The 18,231-nt window shown below is 32.6% G+C and overlaps 2 protein-coding genes across 3 annotated transcripts; one reads left to right on the plus strand and one right to left on the minus strand.

Moving 5' to 3' along the window:
- The first annotated feature begins 4,956 nt into the window (after nucleotides 1-4,956).
- On the plus strand, nucleotides 4,957-9,747 carry LOC133284487 (chaperonin CPN60-2, mitochondrial). 2 transcript variants are annotated; one of them, XM_061481506.1, is made up of 18 exons: nucleotides 4,957-5,164; nucleotides 5,444-5,468; nucleotides 5,580-5,711; nucleotides 5,998-6,157; nucleotides 6,377-6,552; nucleotides 6,658-6,753; nucleotides 7,030-7,134; nucleotides 7,274-7,360; nucleotides 7,436-7,529; nucleotides 7,641-7,705; nucleotides 7,793-7,861; nucleotides 8,089-8,166; nucleotides 8,287-8,382; nucleotides 8,488-8,587; nucleotides 8,665-8,768; nucleotides 8,999-9,104; nucleotides 9,215-9,293; nucleotides 9,377-9,747. In XM_061481506.1, exons 1-18 carry the CDS (start codon nucleotides 5,127-5,129, stop codon nucleotides 9,480-9,482), a joined length of 1,716 nt encoding a protein of 571 aa, XP_061337490.1. In that variant the 5' UTR covers nucleotides 4,957-5,126; the 3' UTR covers nucleotides 9,483-9,747. The 2 variants fall into 2 exon arrangements, with proteins under 2 accessions (XP_061337490.1, XP_061337489.1); XM_061481505.1 differs by having other exon boundaries at nucleotides 4,958-5,164; nucleotides 7,436-7,525; nucleotides 7,625-7,705.
- Nucleotides 9,748-12,190: 2,443 nt separating this feature from the next.
- On the minus strand, nucleotides 12,191-15,233 carry LOC133284534 (pentatricopeptide repeat-containing protein At3g23020-like). The gene has a single exon (XM_061481569.1). It carries the CDS (start codon nucleotides 15,203-15,205, stop codon nucleotides 12,722-12,724), a length of 2,484 nt encoding a protein of 827 aa, XP_061337553.1. The 5' UTR covers nucleotides 15,206-15,233; the 3' UTR covers nucleotides 12,191-12,721.
- Nucleotides 15,234-18,231: the final 2,998 nt, after the last annotated feature.

The following is an 18,231-nucleotide window of genomic DNA, read 5'->3' on the forward strand; positions in this document are numbered from 1 at the left end:
TGGAAAGATATTGAGAAAAGAAGAAGGACTTACATATGATGTTCATAAATCTTAAGAAAGCATACGACAGGGTCCCAAGAAAAGTTTTATGGTGAACTCTTAAGAAGAAAAAAGTATCATCAAAGTATGCAAAGGCAATCATGGATATGTATGATGGAGCTACTACATGTGTGAAAGCTTGTAATGAAACATAAAGTTATTTTTCCTATCACGATAGGTGTACACCAAGGTTTGGCTCCAAGTCCTTATCTTTTTGCCTTAGTTATGAATGAACTAACAAAAGATATCCAAGAAGAAGTGTCATGGTGTATGTTTTTTGTAGATGATATTGTGCTTATTGATGAGACCAAAGACGGTGTTAATAGAAAACTTGAATTGTGGAGAAGCATGTTGGAGTCTAAAGGATTCACATTAAGCTAGAGCAAGACTGAGTATATGAAGTGTGAGTTTTCTCTGGTAAGATATGTAGACCAAGATCCTGTGCATTTACTTGGTCTAGAGGTACCCAAAAAAGATATTTTTAGATATCTGGGATCCATTTTGCAAAAAGGCTGAGAGATTGATGATGATGTAAATCATAGAATCAAAATATGATGGATGAAATGGCGTAGTGCTTCTAGATTTTTGTGTGACCATAAAACTCTCCTTAAGCTAAAAGAAAAATTCTATAGAATAGCAGTAAGACCTGCAATGTTATATGGAGCTGAATGTTGGCCAGCCCATAGACAACATAAACATAAAATGGGAGTAAGAGATATGATGATGTTAAGGTGGATGTGAGGTTATACGAGGATGAATAAGATAAGAAATGAAGATATTCGACCTAAGGCAGGAGTACTATAGATGGCTGAAAAGATGACAGAACATAGATTGAGGTGGTTTGAACACATAATGAGAAGGCCTCTGGATGTTCCCGTAAGAATAAAAGTTTGTTACCAATAGTTCGATACAAAGAAATGTAGAGGTAGATCGAAACTTACTTGGGATAAGGTAGTAAAACAAGACTTAATGTAATGGGATATAGATTGGCGGATGATGTGCCGTAGGACGGAATGGAGAAAAGCTATTAGCATGGTGGATGGTTAAACTCGTTGTTATTTCCATGTTCCAAATAGTCCCTTTTTAGTCTTTTTCGTTTTTATCTTCCCCTTTTCTTCTTTTTCTTTATCTCTTTTCCAATCTTCTTTTTTTACACCCCTTTTATATTTATATTATTATTATAATTATATTTTTTTATTTTTATGCCTTCGTACTTTTTATTTGGATTCATCTACTATCAACCCCAGTTAGTTTAGGATAAAAGTATTGTTGATGTTGACAAACACTTATAAACTTATCTAGTAATCCGCGAAATACAAAAATAGAAGAATGTACTCATCGCAATAATTTTTTCCTTTTTTTTACGCAAAATATTAAATAATCATCCGGAATCAAAGTAATTGAAATAGATCAAGTAGGGAAAGCTATCTCAGATTTACAAATGGAAGAATTTGAAGTAAATTAGGAAATCCAAATTGTTCTGTCTATTTTTTTCTTGTATCTCTAATATAAAAATTTTCAGTTTATTTTTCAAATAAATACACTTTTGGTTCTTTTTCCTCATTCTTCGTAACCACTTGAGCTATTCAGTATTCATTACCTTTGATCATAGTGTTTAGGTTTAAACTGATGACTACATAATTTCCTGGAAATTGATAAAAAAAAATTAATCAAATTGTACTAATAACACATATATTAATATATCTTTTTATAAAATGCTTAAATTGAGCTCTATTTAAATGAATTTTTCATGAAAGGTAAAGGTTTAAAATTCGTGGAAAACACTTCACAACTGAAGTAATTAAAGTCAACATCTGAACAAATATATTATTAATTTCACTAGTAAAAATTATATAAATACCCCGTAATCATACTTATAAAAAAAACTATTTATAAGAAAATTCTTCTACAAACCAGGTTAACAAATACAACTAATATACTAACAAAAACTTGCCTCAACTAATAATATCCAATTGTGTCAATTCAAATTTCTAGGGATTCCATTATAGTTGGATCATTCCTAAACTCAGTTTAAAAACCATAAGATTTTCATAATATGAATTTGCTCTATAGAAAAATCATTTAATCATTTATGCAGATGTTGCAAATATAGCAAGTCAGGATACGAAATCGGATCCTAGGATACGGTTTCGGCTTTTTTATTTTTAAGAAAAGCAATGAAGCCTATTTTTTTGTGTCAGCTGCATATAGCAGCTTTCTGTCGCCGTTGCAGAAAAAATGTCACCCACATATATATATGGAGAAAACATTTATGCAGCCACTTTAGATAAGCTTATCTACAGTTACTTTTTTTTCATTAAGTACGACCGGTCGTACATTAAAATTGCATTTTATCTCTCCACCACGTCAGCCGACAATGTTTGAGGAAAGAGAAAAAAAGAACAGCTTTATTGTTATCACCAAGTACGACCGGTCGTACTTAGTGAAAAAGGGGTAACTGTAGACAACCTTATCTAAAGTGGCTGTAAAAATATTTTTTCATATATATATATATATATATATATATATATAGGAAAAAATGAAAATAAAGTGACTGGATGTAAAATTCGGTCCAGTGCACTATGTTCTCCCGCGAGAACATAGTGCAATAAATCTTACAATATTGTTCTCCCGGGAGAACATAGTGCACTGGACCGAATTTTACATCCAGTCACTGTACACTCACTAAACCCATATATATATATATATAGAGGTATGATCCTTTGACACCAGTGTCTAGGGGTGTTCGCGGTCTGGATTGGATCGGTTTTGGATGCAAAAATCATCCGATCTAATCCCTTCGGTTTGATCATGTAATCATTCATTCGGTTTGGATTTTTTTTCAAATCCGATCCAATCCAATCCAATTTTATTCGGTTTGGATTGGATCGGTTTTCGGTTTTTTGAAAATCCTAAAATTAATTTCATGATTATTGTGCAAATAACATCTTTTGTATATATTTCCTTTGTATTTTTTTTTTGGAAATACAAAAACATCAGTAAACAATAATATAATTTTTTTTGGGACAATGAGATATAAAGCTCTACATAGATAAATGGGTTAATTTTGTTGATGAGATATGACTAGGTTTTATTTTGGGTTTAGTTGATGGGTTAATGAGGTCTTGAGTTTAGAAATTTTTGAGCTATGATTGGGGAAAGGATCAAGTAGGTAGAGGGGAATTAATATATAGGATCGGTTTGGATTGAATCAGTTTTCATCAACCCATCCAAAAACCGATCCAATCCAATTATAATTTGCGTTTTTTTTTTTTTTCGGTTTTTCGGTTTTCGGTTTATTCGGTTATCGATTTTTCGGTTCGGTCACCGCGGTTTGAATCGGTTTGGATCGGTTGATGAACACCCCTACCAGTGTCAAATTTGAAATTTGACACCTCATCTGAGAGCCAGTAGATCAAAAAAGATCAATGACTCTGATTTGTAAGCATGTGACACCATTGATCTTTTTTGATCTAATAGCTCTCAGATGAGGTGTCAAATTTCAAATTTGACACTGGTGTCAAAGGATCTTGCCTCATATATATATATATATATATATATATATATATATATATATATAGGGATATGATCTACTTACACCGGTGTAAGAATAATAAGTCTTACACCAAATCTTAACCTTTGATTTTCGTGCATCTAACACTTTTAATATATATGGTTATGTTTTATTTGCACGGAAATCAACTGTTACGTTTTGGTGTAAGACTTATTATTCTTACACCGGTGTAAGATGATCTTGCCTCATATATATATATATATATATATATATATATATATATATATATATATATATATATATATATATATCAGCCCCAATTTTTTCTAGGCGAGTTTGTCACTGGATTTCTCCGTAAGTTTTAATTTTTTGAGCCGACTATGAAACTAATCTCAAGTCAAAATTTAATTACAGTTAAAGTTCTTTATCCTTTTCCAAAAATATATTTGATACGAATCAAATCCAAATGATTTTACCACATACTCAACGAGATTATTTATAATAGTCATGGCACACTTGCTCCTTCCATTGAGGCTTAGACCAATTTTTCTGTATCCTCCATGTAAGCAAGTCAGAAATACCAATTTTTCATTAGCTTAGACCACTAGATCATAAATCGACTTGGACCATATTAACTATTTCCATACTCAACAGGTGCTGCTCCTTTTAAAATGCACTCAAAGATTGGATATAAAGTTATAAACACTGAAATATGGGATATCAACAACATTTTTAACTTAGCATCAATTTTAAAATATGCCCTTAAGAACATTACATTTAAGGTTAGGAATTAGGATTATGTTGGGGTCAGGGATTTGATTTTATTAATTTGGCGACGTTGTCATATATTTCTCAAAATTGATGTAACTTTCAAAAAAATCTTAAATAATTTTATAATTTAATGCAACGAGTCTCGCATTTCATCCATGCAAAATCAGCCCTGCATATTTTTTATATGCGATTGTCATGTGTCATCCCATGATATTTGAAAAAAAAAATTACAATTAAATCATGACTAATTTCATAACAGTCTCACAATTTAATTCGGGACTAATTTTTTTAAAAATAAATTCTAATATTTTTGGTTTGCGACATTTCGGACTAATTCAGTGCATTATATTAATATTATATTTAAAAATAACATTATTTGAAAAAAAAAATTACGTAAAAGGGTAAATTACCTCAAAACTGAAAGGAGTCAAGTGTCAAAACATATAAATATCAAAACACCCTAAACTAGGGGAGGTTAATATCATAATTTTTCAAAATATATGATGCAACATAATAACAAGTGTCTGTGGGTATCTATATATCTATTTTTATTTTTATTTTGAAAATAGTATCTATGTATCTCTAAAATGGGTGAAGAAGAGTGAAAACCTCAAACTAGTTAAGGAAAAAAAGAAAAAGAAAAAACATAAAACCCTAAACTAAACCCTAGAAGCTGCTGCTGCTGCTTCTAGAGTGTTCCCTTACCTTTTGAAAAGGAACCGTGTAGCATTTTCCTCTTCATCAGTCTCTGCAATTTCTTGTGTGTTTTTCTCAGTTACCCGTTACACAATCCAACCACATCATGTATCGCTTTGCTACCTCCCTTGCCTCCAAAGCTCGGTAAGTCACCAGTGGCAGTGCTCCCTTCTGGTTTCAGTGACCTTTTCAACTGCTCTCTTACACACTCCAGTTTGCTTCCTTTTTTTCTGTTTTCTGAAATTGTTCTTCTGGGTCGTTGAGATAGTGTTAAAAAAAGGATCAAAATTATAACTTTTTAATGTTTTGGGTATAGATAGATAGATCCAGCCATGCTGGTTGCCGATTTGTATATACATTGTGCTAGAATATCCCATTATCTTGGATGGTTCTGATTGTAAATCATTGTTCTTTTGATTGCAGGATTGCTAGGAGCAGCAGTCAACAGGTGAAAACACCATTGTTTACTAGCATTTATGTTTTGTTGAAAATGTTTTGAGATTATAATGCTTTTTACCCTTAATATTTTCTCTCTCTCTCTCTCTCTTGTATTACATAGATTGGAAGTAGGGTGAGGTGGAGCAGAAATTATGCGGCCAAAGACATTAAATTTGGTGTGGAGGCTCGGGCTTTGATGCTTAAGGGTGTTGAAGAGCTTGCTGATGCTGTCAAAGTAACCATGGGCCCTAAGGTAACCTAGCAGATCGTTTGTTTTCTTGTTGTGTTTGCTAGGGAAACATATATCTGGTGAAGGTGGTAGAATATGGGGTAAAGGTTGGAAATGAAACTTTATATGTATCATTGCTGATTCCAGATTTTTATTCAATAATATGTATTTATTTACTTATTAATTTATTTTAGGTTTTCTAAGGCAAGTGCACCACATTTGGACGTTGAAATGAAATATATCAGTTCTAGTCACATCATTTAATTAGTGTTGATCGTGATTATTGATGTTAAAATTCTTATGTTTTTAGGGACGTAATGTGGTGATTGAGCAAAGTTTCGGTGCCCCTAAAGTGACTAAAGATGGAGTCACTGTTGCAAAGAGCATTGAATTCAAGGATAAAGTCAAGAACATTGGTGCCAGTCTTGTAAAGCAGGTTGCAAATGCTACCAATGATGTGGCTGGTGATGGTAAGATCTTCTATCCATAGAAGATTATATTTTGTAGTTAAATCTTATCATTGACTACTTTGTTAATGAAAAAAAATGCTAGATTGCATGGCTCTATGACAGTTGAGAAGTTTTATTCCTAGGACATGAATTTAAATATAAATACTGTTGCAATTGACATGCGGATATTGGTGTTGTTACAATGATGGAATACTGAGGGAGCAGTCTAAATTTTGGCAGGAACCACATGTGCTACCATTCTTACTCGAGCAATATTTACGGAAGGGTGCAAATCAGTTGCAGCTGGAATGAATGCGATGGACCTGAGGCGAGGTATAAATATGGCTGTTGATGCTGTTGTGACAAATCTGAAAAGCAGAGCACGAATGATTAGTACTTCTGAAGAAATAGCCCAGGTTTGTGTATCAAATTTTGTTAGTGCCTCCACTGGCATATTGCAGGAGACAGCCACAATGATTTAGTTTTAATTGAACTTTGTATTTTTGAATTTCCAATGATAGGTTGGGACAATATCTGCCAATGGAGAGAGAGAAATTGGTGAGCTAATTGCAAAAGCTATGGAAAAAGTTGGCAAAGAGGGTGTAATCACAATCTCCGTAAGTTTTTATATGGTCATCTTGTAAACATTTTCTTTTATTTGGGTTTTACACTTTTTTTTTTGGGACAGGGTTTTTTTTGTTAATATTTTTTTTCTTGTTAATATAACGTACACTATGTCATCTCTTTTTAGTGACATTTTCCCTCATGATTCTAAATTCCATCTGAGCCATTCATTTTTTAGCCTTTTCCTTGACTCCAAAGGGATCCATGGTTTGAATATTTATGACATGCATTTCTTGATATGCTGATACCTAACTTTTGAACTGTTTCAGGATGGCAAGACTTTGTATAACGAGTTGGAAGTTGTTGAAGGAATGAAGCTTGACAGGGGCTACATTTCTCCGTACTTCATAACAAACCAGAAGAACCAGAAATGTGTATGTTCTCTCTCTATGACTCTACCTCACATCATCAAAAATCTTTCTGATTAGCACTTTCTAGAACACCTTGGTCTTGAGCCCATCTTTATTTTTTTGATATATCATGTGTAACCATGTCATGTCTTTGTGCCAACAGGAACTTGAGGATCCTCTCATTATAATCCACGAGAAGAAAATCTCAAGTATAAATGCAGTAGTCAAAGTATTAGAGTTAGCTTTGAAGGTGAGCAATGTCATTTGCTTCATTTTTAATTGACTTTTGAAATACTGATATTGGCTGACACTTTCTTATCACCAGAGACAAAGACCTTTGTTGATTGTTGCGGAGGATGTGGAAAGTGATGCCCTTGCAACCCTTATTCTAAATAAGCTTCGTGCTGGAATTAAGGTTTGTTTTACCTGTTTATGGTTGTACTTTTTAGTTCTTAGGTACCTTAAACTCTGGATTCGTGGTTTTGCTTATTCAAAGGGGCATTTGTTGCCTTAGGTTTGTGCCATTAAAGCCCCTGGTTTTGGTGAAAATCGGAAAGCTGGTCTCCAGGATCTTGCTGTTCTTACAGGAGCTCAAGTAAGTTTTCTGTTAGCAATGAGGTTACTGCTATATTTAATCTTATCTTACAAACCTGTGAATGATACATTTTCTCTATCCTTTCAGCTTATCCAAGAAGAGCTTGGCTTGAATCTTGAAAAAGTGGATCTGGATATGCTTGGCTCTTGCAAAAAGGTAACCTTTTAATTTCTTATAGCATTTAAATGCACAATGGAGTTTTGGTACTCTTTCTTGGTTAATGTTCATGGTTCACAGTATCGGTAGAGGATGCAGACTTTCTTGGAGCAACTGCTTGTGTTTAAGCTCAAATTAAATTTTAATTAGAATGTCACCTTTTGCAGCCTAATAACATATTAAGGTTAAATGATTTAGACAACTAACTAAGGCTATTAATGTTTTAGATAACAATTTCTAAAGATGACACTGTCATTCTTGATGGAGCTGGTGATAAGAAAGCAATTGAGGAAAGATGTGACCAGGTTTGTTAATCTCCTATTAGATTTCATTCTACCATTGTTGCTGTATTCTGTTTTCGTGTAGTGATGGGTCAGATTATGTATTGATGTTTCTGACTTGTTTCTGGTGATGAATTATGACAGATTAGGTCAGCAATTGAAAATAGCACTTCAGATTATGACAAGGAAAAGTTACAGGAAAGATTAGCCAAGCTTTCTGGGGGTGTTGCAGTGCTTAAGGTATGCATGCTTATTTAAGTTGACCTTGCTTGCTAATGGTTTTTAACCTGGTGAACCCAAGATTCTGTAATGATAAAATTAACATCTGAAACTTTTGTTCTGCAGATTGGAGGAGCCAGTGAGGCTGAAGTAAGTGAGAAGAAGGATAGAGTGACGGATGCCTTGAATGCAACGAAGGCAGCCGTAGAGGAGGGCATAGTACCAGGTAAATTATTAGCATTGGCAGTTGTATGTTAAGTTCTACATCCTCCAATCAGATCTGAAATATTATGTTTTGCACAGGTGGTGGTGTTGCCCTTCTTTATGCATCAAATGAGTTGGATAAGCTTCAAACTGCCAACTTTGATCAAAAGATAGGCGTCCAGATTATCCAAAATGCTTTAAAGGTTCATGTTTTATGTACTTTTGCTGATTTTCTGTTGATCATCCTTTGCATTTTGTTTATGGCAGGGTACCACTTGATATCTCATGTTAGGAAAACTTGCCATAGTTTACTTTCAGGAGTCATCCTGCAACATTTTACGATGCCTTTGCCTTTAAGATATAGTATGCTTTCACTTAAATTTCAATTTTAGTTGCTCACTGTATTTACTACCTGCTTTAACAAACAATGCAGACATCTGTGCACACAATTGCATCAAATGCGGGAGTTGAGGGTGCTGTTGTTGTTGGTAAACTATTGGAACAGAACGATCCTGATCTAGGGTATGATGCAGCCAAAGGTCAGATTCCTTGTTTTCTTTTTCCTGGTTTTGTTTATTTTTGTCAAAAAGATAAGGCTCCTTCATTATTACCGATTCTGTTGTCAACCTTTTTCCTGTTTCGTAATTAGGTGAATATGTTCATATGGTTAAAGCTGGAATCATTGATCCATTGAAGGTGATTAGGACCGCCTTGGTTGATGCAGCCAGGTAGGATGTTTTAAGAAATTTTCCATAGATATAGATTATGTTGTATGTTTTATTTAGCTTTGCTTATCACCATTTTTCTGCAGTGTGTCATCTTTGATGACAACAACTGAAGCTATTGTGTCTGAACTCCCAAAGGATGATAAAGATGTTCCTGCTATGGGTGGTGGAATGGGTGGCGTGGATTATTAGGGCTGTTTTCCCTGTTGAATCTGGCTTCCTTTGAGTGGACGTGGAAGAGAGTGGTTCTTCACCATTATTGTTGCCTTTATTTTTCTTATTTCTTGTCTGAAGGCATCCATGTAATCATAGTGAGAAATCAAAGATGTAGGTAGGAAAATTTGTGATTGCTATTGCAAGCATATTTAAGACATTTGGAACAATTTTTGCCTTCCATATTAACAAGACATTGTTCCCCTCATAAATTGTCAATTGAAAGATGGCCTCATTAATTTCAACGGATTGAAGTTAGGCCATTTACATGGGGGTGTTTAACTTATGATTTTAACATTGTTTACTTATGAGCGTTCTTAAAATTTTCCAACTTTGATTCTTACGACTAGGGTGTAAATAGCCTAGTCTAAATTAGGCTTTGACTTAAATAGATTAAATTTGTGTTAAAAAAATTAGGTTTGGCCTTAGTCTATTAGTTTTGTGTAGGTTTAAATTACAAATCTAGTTTAACTTATATTTAAAAAATAAAAGCTTTGTTATTAAAAATAAAAATAAAAATAAAAGTTTTGGTATAAGTCTATTAAACATTCTATTATTAAAAAAAATTGAAATAATATTATTTTATTATTTGAAATTATTAAAATAATAATTTTATTTAAAATAAAGAATATAATATAGGTTGGCTTGTAGACTTATAATTCTGACTTATTTTTTAAATAGGTTTTTTTAGAATCTTAAGTCTGTTTTATTTGAATATTTATAATAGGTCAAGATTGGCCTAATATAGGTTAGGATGTAGGTTTCTGTAGGTTGGCTTAGTTTATATATACCCCAACTTATGAGGGTTATTATATGCATTAGAGCTGTCAAAATGAGTTCGTCCGTCCCATTAAGTCCTAATCCGCATGGGTTAGGGTCAAAAAACTCGCATTTCAAATGAATCTCAATAATAAAAGCTCATATGGGCCAAAAGTCATGAGTTAAGGTCTGCTAGCGGGTCATCTAAAATTATAATTTCATAATTTTTTTTCATCATATTCAATACATTAAAAAATAATTTAACAAAAAATATTTAAGACTTTTATTAACATTTTATACAAATTATAAATTTTTTATAATTTAATTTTGTTAATAAAATAATATTTGTACACAAATCTACAAATGAAAATGTAAACAAAATTTTAATATAATAGAAAATTTAGTTACTACTTTTACTAAATTCATTATTGAAGGATGCCATTAAATAAATATTTTCTCACTATGAGTCATAACAAAATACAACAACTCTACCCAATGGGTGCAGCTCAATTGGTAATTTGGCGCTGAGTTAGTGGGGTTGGACATGTGTTCGATTCCTGCTGAATGCATTCTTGGGGAGGGGGCTGAACTTTTAGCCATCACTGCTCCCCGCACTCCGGATTAGTCCCATAGCCGGCTCAAAGAGTCGAAGCTCGTGGGGATACCGGAGGGAGTCAACTCGCCTCAAAGAGGTAATTAGGGTTGGGTAACTCCAAAAAAATACAACAACTCTACTGGAAAATTAAAAGTAACGATTGAAAAAATGATCTTAATACATTTGATGTATTCTATAACCATCATACTAATGATGTGTTGAATTGTAAAATACATTTAATGAGGAGTATTGTAAAATATTATGGATGACCTTTTACATGGTTCATAAAATGTGACTTTTTTATTTTTCATGACTTTTGATGTATCCTACAACTATCACACTAATGATATGTTGAATTGTAATTATTTTCCTAATTATGTTTAGAGTCCTATATTTCCTTACACTTCATTTTTCTCTTTTTTATATTTCACTTTCTCTTATATTCTCTATCAAATTCACAATAATTTTTACTTATATTATGTTTATAATTTATTTTATATTTATAAATATTTAAATTTATATAATTTTTAAATTTTTAAATAATAAAATTTTGATAAAAAAAAAAATTAGCCTGCGGATTAGCCTGAACCTAGCCCGCTAAATTGTATGAAAAATAAGTCCTAACACAAAAAGGCCTTAATGATTAGAGTCAATATAGATCTTTGCGAGCTGGCCCGCAACTTCAGCCCATTTTGACATCTCTAAGTTACGCATAACTTTTTAAGTTAAGATTATTTGTAATGTCAAGCATGGGTAAAGTTTTTTAAAAATGAATTTATCTTTAAAGTAAATTCAAAATGAATTTTATCTTTGATTTAATTTGAAGTATTTTATAACTTTTAACATATTAAAATTTAAAAGTAGATAATTTTTAGTTATAAGAAAGGTTTTTTCATCAGGTAACCTTGTTTAAGAACTTGATAAATAGCATAATTAGACATTCTTGAATAGTCAAATACATTTAAAGTTCTATAAATCTCTTTGATTTAATGAACAAAAATTAATAGTCAATCAAAATACAAATAGATTCATATTACATGAGCAGCTGTTTATATACCCAGCAGTATAACAAAAATATCTCTTCAAAACAACACACGAAGCACCTTACTTTGTTAATAAAGAGTCGAATAGGATAAAAAGAAAAGAAAAAAGAAAAGAGAGAGAGTCGAATATACAATTAGCCACAATTTCAAAAAGAATGATGCGATTTTACAAACAGGAAGTAGTTGTTTGAAAACCTAGTGTGATGGGAGAGTCGATGCATGATGTTACTGGCTATTACTCCCAGTGTTTACTTCTTTGTAAGTTGTTTTGGAGACTCAGGCCCCTACAAGTACAAAAAAGATAATAACAAGACAAAACAGGAATTTTCCATATAGAAAAATTTATACAAGAAGGATTTTATGAAGTATACTGATTTTTTCTTTCTAATTTACACGGTTCACCCAAATTTAAAGGAGTTTGTGCTTGTCTTCCTTGGATTCCTTCTCACTGTCACTGGCTCAAAGTCAGGGCTCCCGAATTCCTTGGTTTGCGTTTGGAAAAAAGTACAAGATGATCTTCGTATCCCCGTCCACAGTCAGATTGCAAGATTTATGCAGATCACCTTAAAAGGTTTTGCGTCTTTTCTCATTGCTTCAATCCAAGTTCTGATTCATTGACCCCATTAAGCAGCCATCGAATGAATCAAAATAAAACACACCAATCACAGAATCATATGTCAGTCTTACTTTATATATAAAGCACTTGGAGATTTGAATTGGTGAAGAATGGATGCAACTGCCATGCTGTCAACCTGGTCCCATTCTCATATTAAGCCAGCAAGGCCTTTGAAGACAAGTTTGCAGAGGATATATCTAATTCTTTATTCGTAGCCATCAACTTCAAGAACACTTGAGAGTGCTGACATCCATGCCTGCAAACCTTGGGAAGCATCCTTTTTCATCAACACTTCCAATTTGCCAAGAGCCCGCCTTGATACTCCATATCTGAGAAAAAGATTTCCAAGTGATCTAAAAGTGCAATCATCAAGTTGAACGGAAGCTCTTACCATTTCCTTGAAAGTCTCTACTGCTTCCTTGCGTCTCCCAGTAATAGCATACAGATCAAGCACATTATTACAACTTAACGTATCTGTCAAGAATCCCAATTTTTTCATCTGCTTTGCAATTTGAATGCCTTCATCAAACCTCTCAAATTTCTTATACAAACATAGCATCATTGCAAATGTAAACTCGTTTGCACCTCCATTTTTTTTTAAGGTCTCGAATATCTCTTTTGCTTGATCAACCATAGATTGCTTTGTATAAAGTTCAATCATACAATTAGAAGAATATGTAGCAGGACCTTCTTCTGATGATTGAAGCAACTTGTATGTTTCTTGTGCTTCTTTCAGGCAGCCAGCCTTTGCATACAACTTGATCAAAGAATTGTATATAACTGTATTCCCTGGCAAGCCAGCTCTTTTCATTTCATCAACATAATTGATGGCTTCTTTAAACCTTCCAACATCACAAAAAGCATTGATCAAAACCCCATAAACTATAATATCAGGTTGCACGCCATGTCCAATCATTTCCCTGTACATATCTTCTGCCAAATCCAATTGGCCTAATTTTGCAAAGCTGGAAATCACGGCACAATATGGGATGCAATTACTCACTAATCCTGCCCCCTGCATTTTTCTCAGATATGGTTTGGCAATATGTGGCTGGTCAGCACTGGCCAAAATTTGTATGAGAGAACTATAGCTGCATCTATCTGCAATTACACCATGTTTCTCCATACTATCAAATAATTTACATGCTTTATCATAGCATTTCCCAACGCCATAAGCTTTAATCATCACATTGAACTCAAGGACACTGAGATTCTTCCTTTCTTGGCACCAAATGAAGACTTTTTCAGCTTCCAAAGTATGCCCATGCTCCCCATATGCGTCAATGTTGGCAGCATAGCACTCAGATGTCATATTGCCAGCTATATGAAACCTCTGAATCCATAACAAGGACCGTTCAAGCATTCTTGCTTCTATGTACATCCTAGTCAAAGCAGACTGGGTGAATTGATCAATTTCAAGGCCCCTCTCATCCATCTCTGATACAAGCTCTTCTGCTTCATGAACCATTTTCCTTATGGAGTACGCATACAAGAGAGTGCGGTAACTCACAAGATTTGGGTCGAGGCAAGCCTTCTTCATTATTTGAAAATATTTTGTTGCCATGTCTATGTCATTATTCGTGGTATGGAGAGATATGAGAATATTATATGTCCTAGTATTAGGTGAGCATTGAAGCTCTTCCATTTTATGCAGAAGTGAACTTACTTCCTCTAATTGCCCATGGTTTCCGCAAATGTGAATCATTGTATTGAATGTCACTGTGGTTGGAGATATGCCTCGTTTAAGCATCTTAACAAAAGTTTCAGATGCTTCTTTCAGTTGGCCAGCCTTTCCATATGTGTCAATCAAGGTGTTATATGTATGTGAGCTGAAAGAAGCATTAGTATAAGACACCCTCTTGTCCAATTCTGGAGTAGCCACCGTAATATTATTGTTTGTCCTCAAAGGTTTACCTGATGACCACTTTCTGAAAAACTCCTCAGCTTTCTGAAATTCTCCTGCCTTTTTGTACAGCTGAACTACAATCACCATAGTGACCTCATCAGGCTCCATCCCTTGTTCTAACATCCTTTCAAGCCAAGAAAGCGCGTCTTCTTTAAGCCCACCTTTGCTATAAACATCAATCAAAGTTCCATAAGTAGAATTCGTTGCAGCAATCCCTCTGGCATTCATCTCATCCCACAAACTCTCCACGTGGGTCCATTTACGCGCTTTACCAAGGGTCCTGAGCATAATGTTATAGTGAATCACATTCAATTCATGACAATTCCTTTTGAACCACTCAAAAATTTCCAAAGCTCTATCCCACCTCAGCTGCTCCTTCAAAATGATACTTCTTTCCTTGTTGTTAATCATCTCTTCCCACGGTGTCAGAGCCTCCTCCACGTCCTGAATCATGTCCAAAGCGTTCAGAATGGAAGGAATGCGTCCACCATAAGACGCCCATTTCGTCGAACACTTGGTGTGCATCCTCTCCGGCCCACCAATTTTGCTCTTTCTTAGAACCCCATCACCTGAATTGTTCTCTAGACTCTGTTTCTTCAACTGGGTCTCTTGCTTCACGCGACCTCCACTTCCATGTCCACGCTGAATAATGCTGGCTCCATTGTTACGTTGTTGTCTCTGTTCTCTACTTCGGTGGGTAACTTGTTCGGTTTTCTCTGATAGAGAAACTGTGTTTCCGAATACAGGTGTGTAGGTGCACAAGACTTGCAGCTTCACAAACATTTGTACGAACAAAAACAAGGACACTTCACACTTGGTTCAGCCTCATGAGATACCAGAGGGTGTGTTTGTTTATTTGTGCTTGATGGAGTGTGTGGAGCGAAAATATTCGAGAATTCAAGCGCGTACCGTTTAAGTGCACGTTTGTTTTAAAGTTTTTGTTTTTGGATGTTTTAGGTAACTTCGTTTTATTCTCCTTTTTATATATCGACATGGTACATGAGATACAACTGGTACGATACTTTGACACATTAATTTTAAAAATGTTAAATTTTGACATGTTAGGATACGTTTTGATATTATATAATAATTTTAATTTATGTAGTGTATATTATATTTAGTATTTAATAATTTAACAAAAAATAAAGTTAAACTTATAATACCCATCAATTTTGCAAAGAAACATAATATATCCCAAATATTTATATTAAACTCAATAAAATCGTAATCGTAATCTAACGAATCTAATAGTTGAAACTCAAAATGCAACGCAACGTAATCTTTGAATCTTTTTTGAGTTTTTGCAATGAGTATTGGAGTGTCGAAGTGTCGGTGAGTGTCCGACACGTTAAAATTTTTGAAGTGTCGTATTTCATAGGCGAATTGGATTCCATTCAGAAAATTTCCAGTGGTGGAGAAATGTGAAATTTTTCCTTTCACTTTATTTTTTTTTATTATATATTTTTTATCTATCTTCCAAAATTTTCAAAGAGATCACTTAATTATTGGTGATATTGTACCATTGAAAATTTTCTCATTTTCTTCAATCATATTTAATTTTGCTTAATTCGAATCAGCTTGGAAGGAATATATTTTTAATTTTTCTTAAATTATTTAATATATATTTACAATGCTATTAAAATATAGATTTAGTTTTATCGAAAAATAATAAATATAAATTCAAATTAATTTATCGAAATATGCTAAATACGAGTCAAACTAAATTTATTAAAAATTAAATTTTAATAATAGATATAAACTGAAATAGTTTCTTAATTTGATAATATATCTCGAGATAGTTTGATTTAATTCAAGATATAATAAAAAAATTATTAAATAAAAATGAAAATAACTTATGTAAAATATTATTTTAAAATTATTTATAAGATCTAAATTCGATTTTAAGTTGTTAAATTTTAATTTAAAAACTGATGTAATATAATTTTTCACTTTTTTGTTTGATTTTAATTTAAATAAAATTGGTTCAATATTAAATAATAGAATAAATCAAATTGATTCTTTTAATAATTATTTTAAAACTAAATTAATTAAAGTAATAATTAATATATAGGGACTTCAGATTATTACTTTTGTATTCTATTTATCTAAATTATTTAATAAATTTTGCACTAAAAAAGTGTTTAATAAATAATGAATAAACCCATATTTTAATATTTAGAAGATTTATGAAACATAAATCTAGTTCCAAAAGAATTGTGTTTTTATCAAAGTTATATAATTATAAAAGTTACTAGTTTTGCAATCAAATTGGTATGGCATGATCAGCATAAAAACATCACTTGAGGATTAAAATTTGACGGGATTATGTAATAATAAAATTTGATGTATGTGGAGTAATTACCACACCTCGAGAGAGATAAAAAGTATTTTTTACCGTATAAAAATATCTTTCACTCTCTATAAATATATAACAATACAAATAGGATAAGATCTGTTTATAAATTACACTATCTTTTTTCGGGATAACATAGTGAAACTAGTATTCGCTTGAAAGAAGATAGTGTAGTTTGTAAGAGTTTCTAAATAAAAATTTTTACAAATATAACCTGTCCATACAAATATGTGCAAGATGTAGGTAATATAGGATGTCAACACAACGCAATTGGAGTCTTTTTCATCATTCTATTTTAATTCTTTTTCCTCTCCATTATTTACTTCTAAACAATAACGGTACGAGAAAATATGGACTCCAAATTTCATGTCACTTTTATACTTTTTGTAACTGTCAAATGTCATTATTCTTATACATACAACCAAATTATTATAGTTTTTTTGGTCATTGATTTTCTTTGATATTCTCATATGATCTTTTGCTAAGAATATTACAAGTTGCATAATGTGTAATCATCAAGTCATTAACAATATGTGATATTAAACACGAGATCCGTTATTTGTTTAGCCATAAACTTATTTTTCATTCTCTTTTCACAGAGACTATACTCCAATCTTGTATCATATTAGACTTGAGAATTTCCTATATATATATTTTAAAATTCAAAATTAAAATAAAACTATTTTTTGTAAAGGCCCAAAATTATATAGTTTTTAAAAGATTTATTCATCACTTAATTAAAACATGTATATTGAAATTGCATGAGAGGGCGGGGATGGATGCCCTCCCTAACCCTTATGCGGCATTTGATACAAGGTATTTTGTAGGATTTCTAAGAAACTGAATTTTTTTAAATTTTTAATTTTCGGATATTATCGTAAACTGAATGTTTTCATTATATTTTTGAAAATCGATATTTTCGGATAAAAAAAAAAATTTCTCCTCTAACAAACGCCTCCTTATATATATTGCTGGCCATATATACTCATGCTTAAAAAACATTACATTAAAGATGTGCATAATAATTAATGTTTTCAAAAAATATATATATTTTTATAGCAAATCAGGGTTATCACTTGTCATGTCTAAAAGACGAAGACGTGTTTTGAAGTGTTTGGGCTGTGGCAACATAGACAGCACCCCCATGTGCCCCATGCCTGCATGCACCAAATCCAGCATCCAAAACTTTATATCATACATTTATGAGAACAAGCAAGGGTGCATGAGGCCCCCAATGTATATTTTTCATCAAATTTAACTCAATAACCTTCCCCCCACCCAATTTTTTTTTTTTTTTTTTTTTCATGTATCAAAAAAGGTTAATTCAATTAGCAAGATCCTAAAGACTTATAATAATAATTCTTCATTGTTAAACCATATACCATTATTTTTGCAGATCCTCACGTTAAAATGATCATTAATTTATCCTCTTCTAAAAATTTACTCACCAGAAAAA

Source organism: Gastrolobium bilobum, unplaced genomic scaffold, assembly GCF_033153095.1.
Source record: "Gastrolobium bilobum isolate Gb01-03AN ecotype WA unplaced genomic scaffold, APGP_CSIRO_Gbil_v1 utg7094, whole genome shotgun sequence".
Taxonomy (NCBI): Eukaryota; Viridiplantae; Streptophyta; class Magnoliopsida; order Fabales; family Fabaceae; genus Gastrolobium; species Gastrolobium bilobum.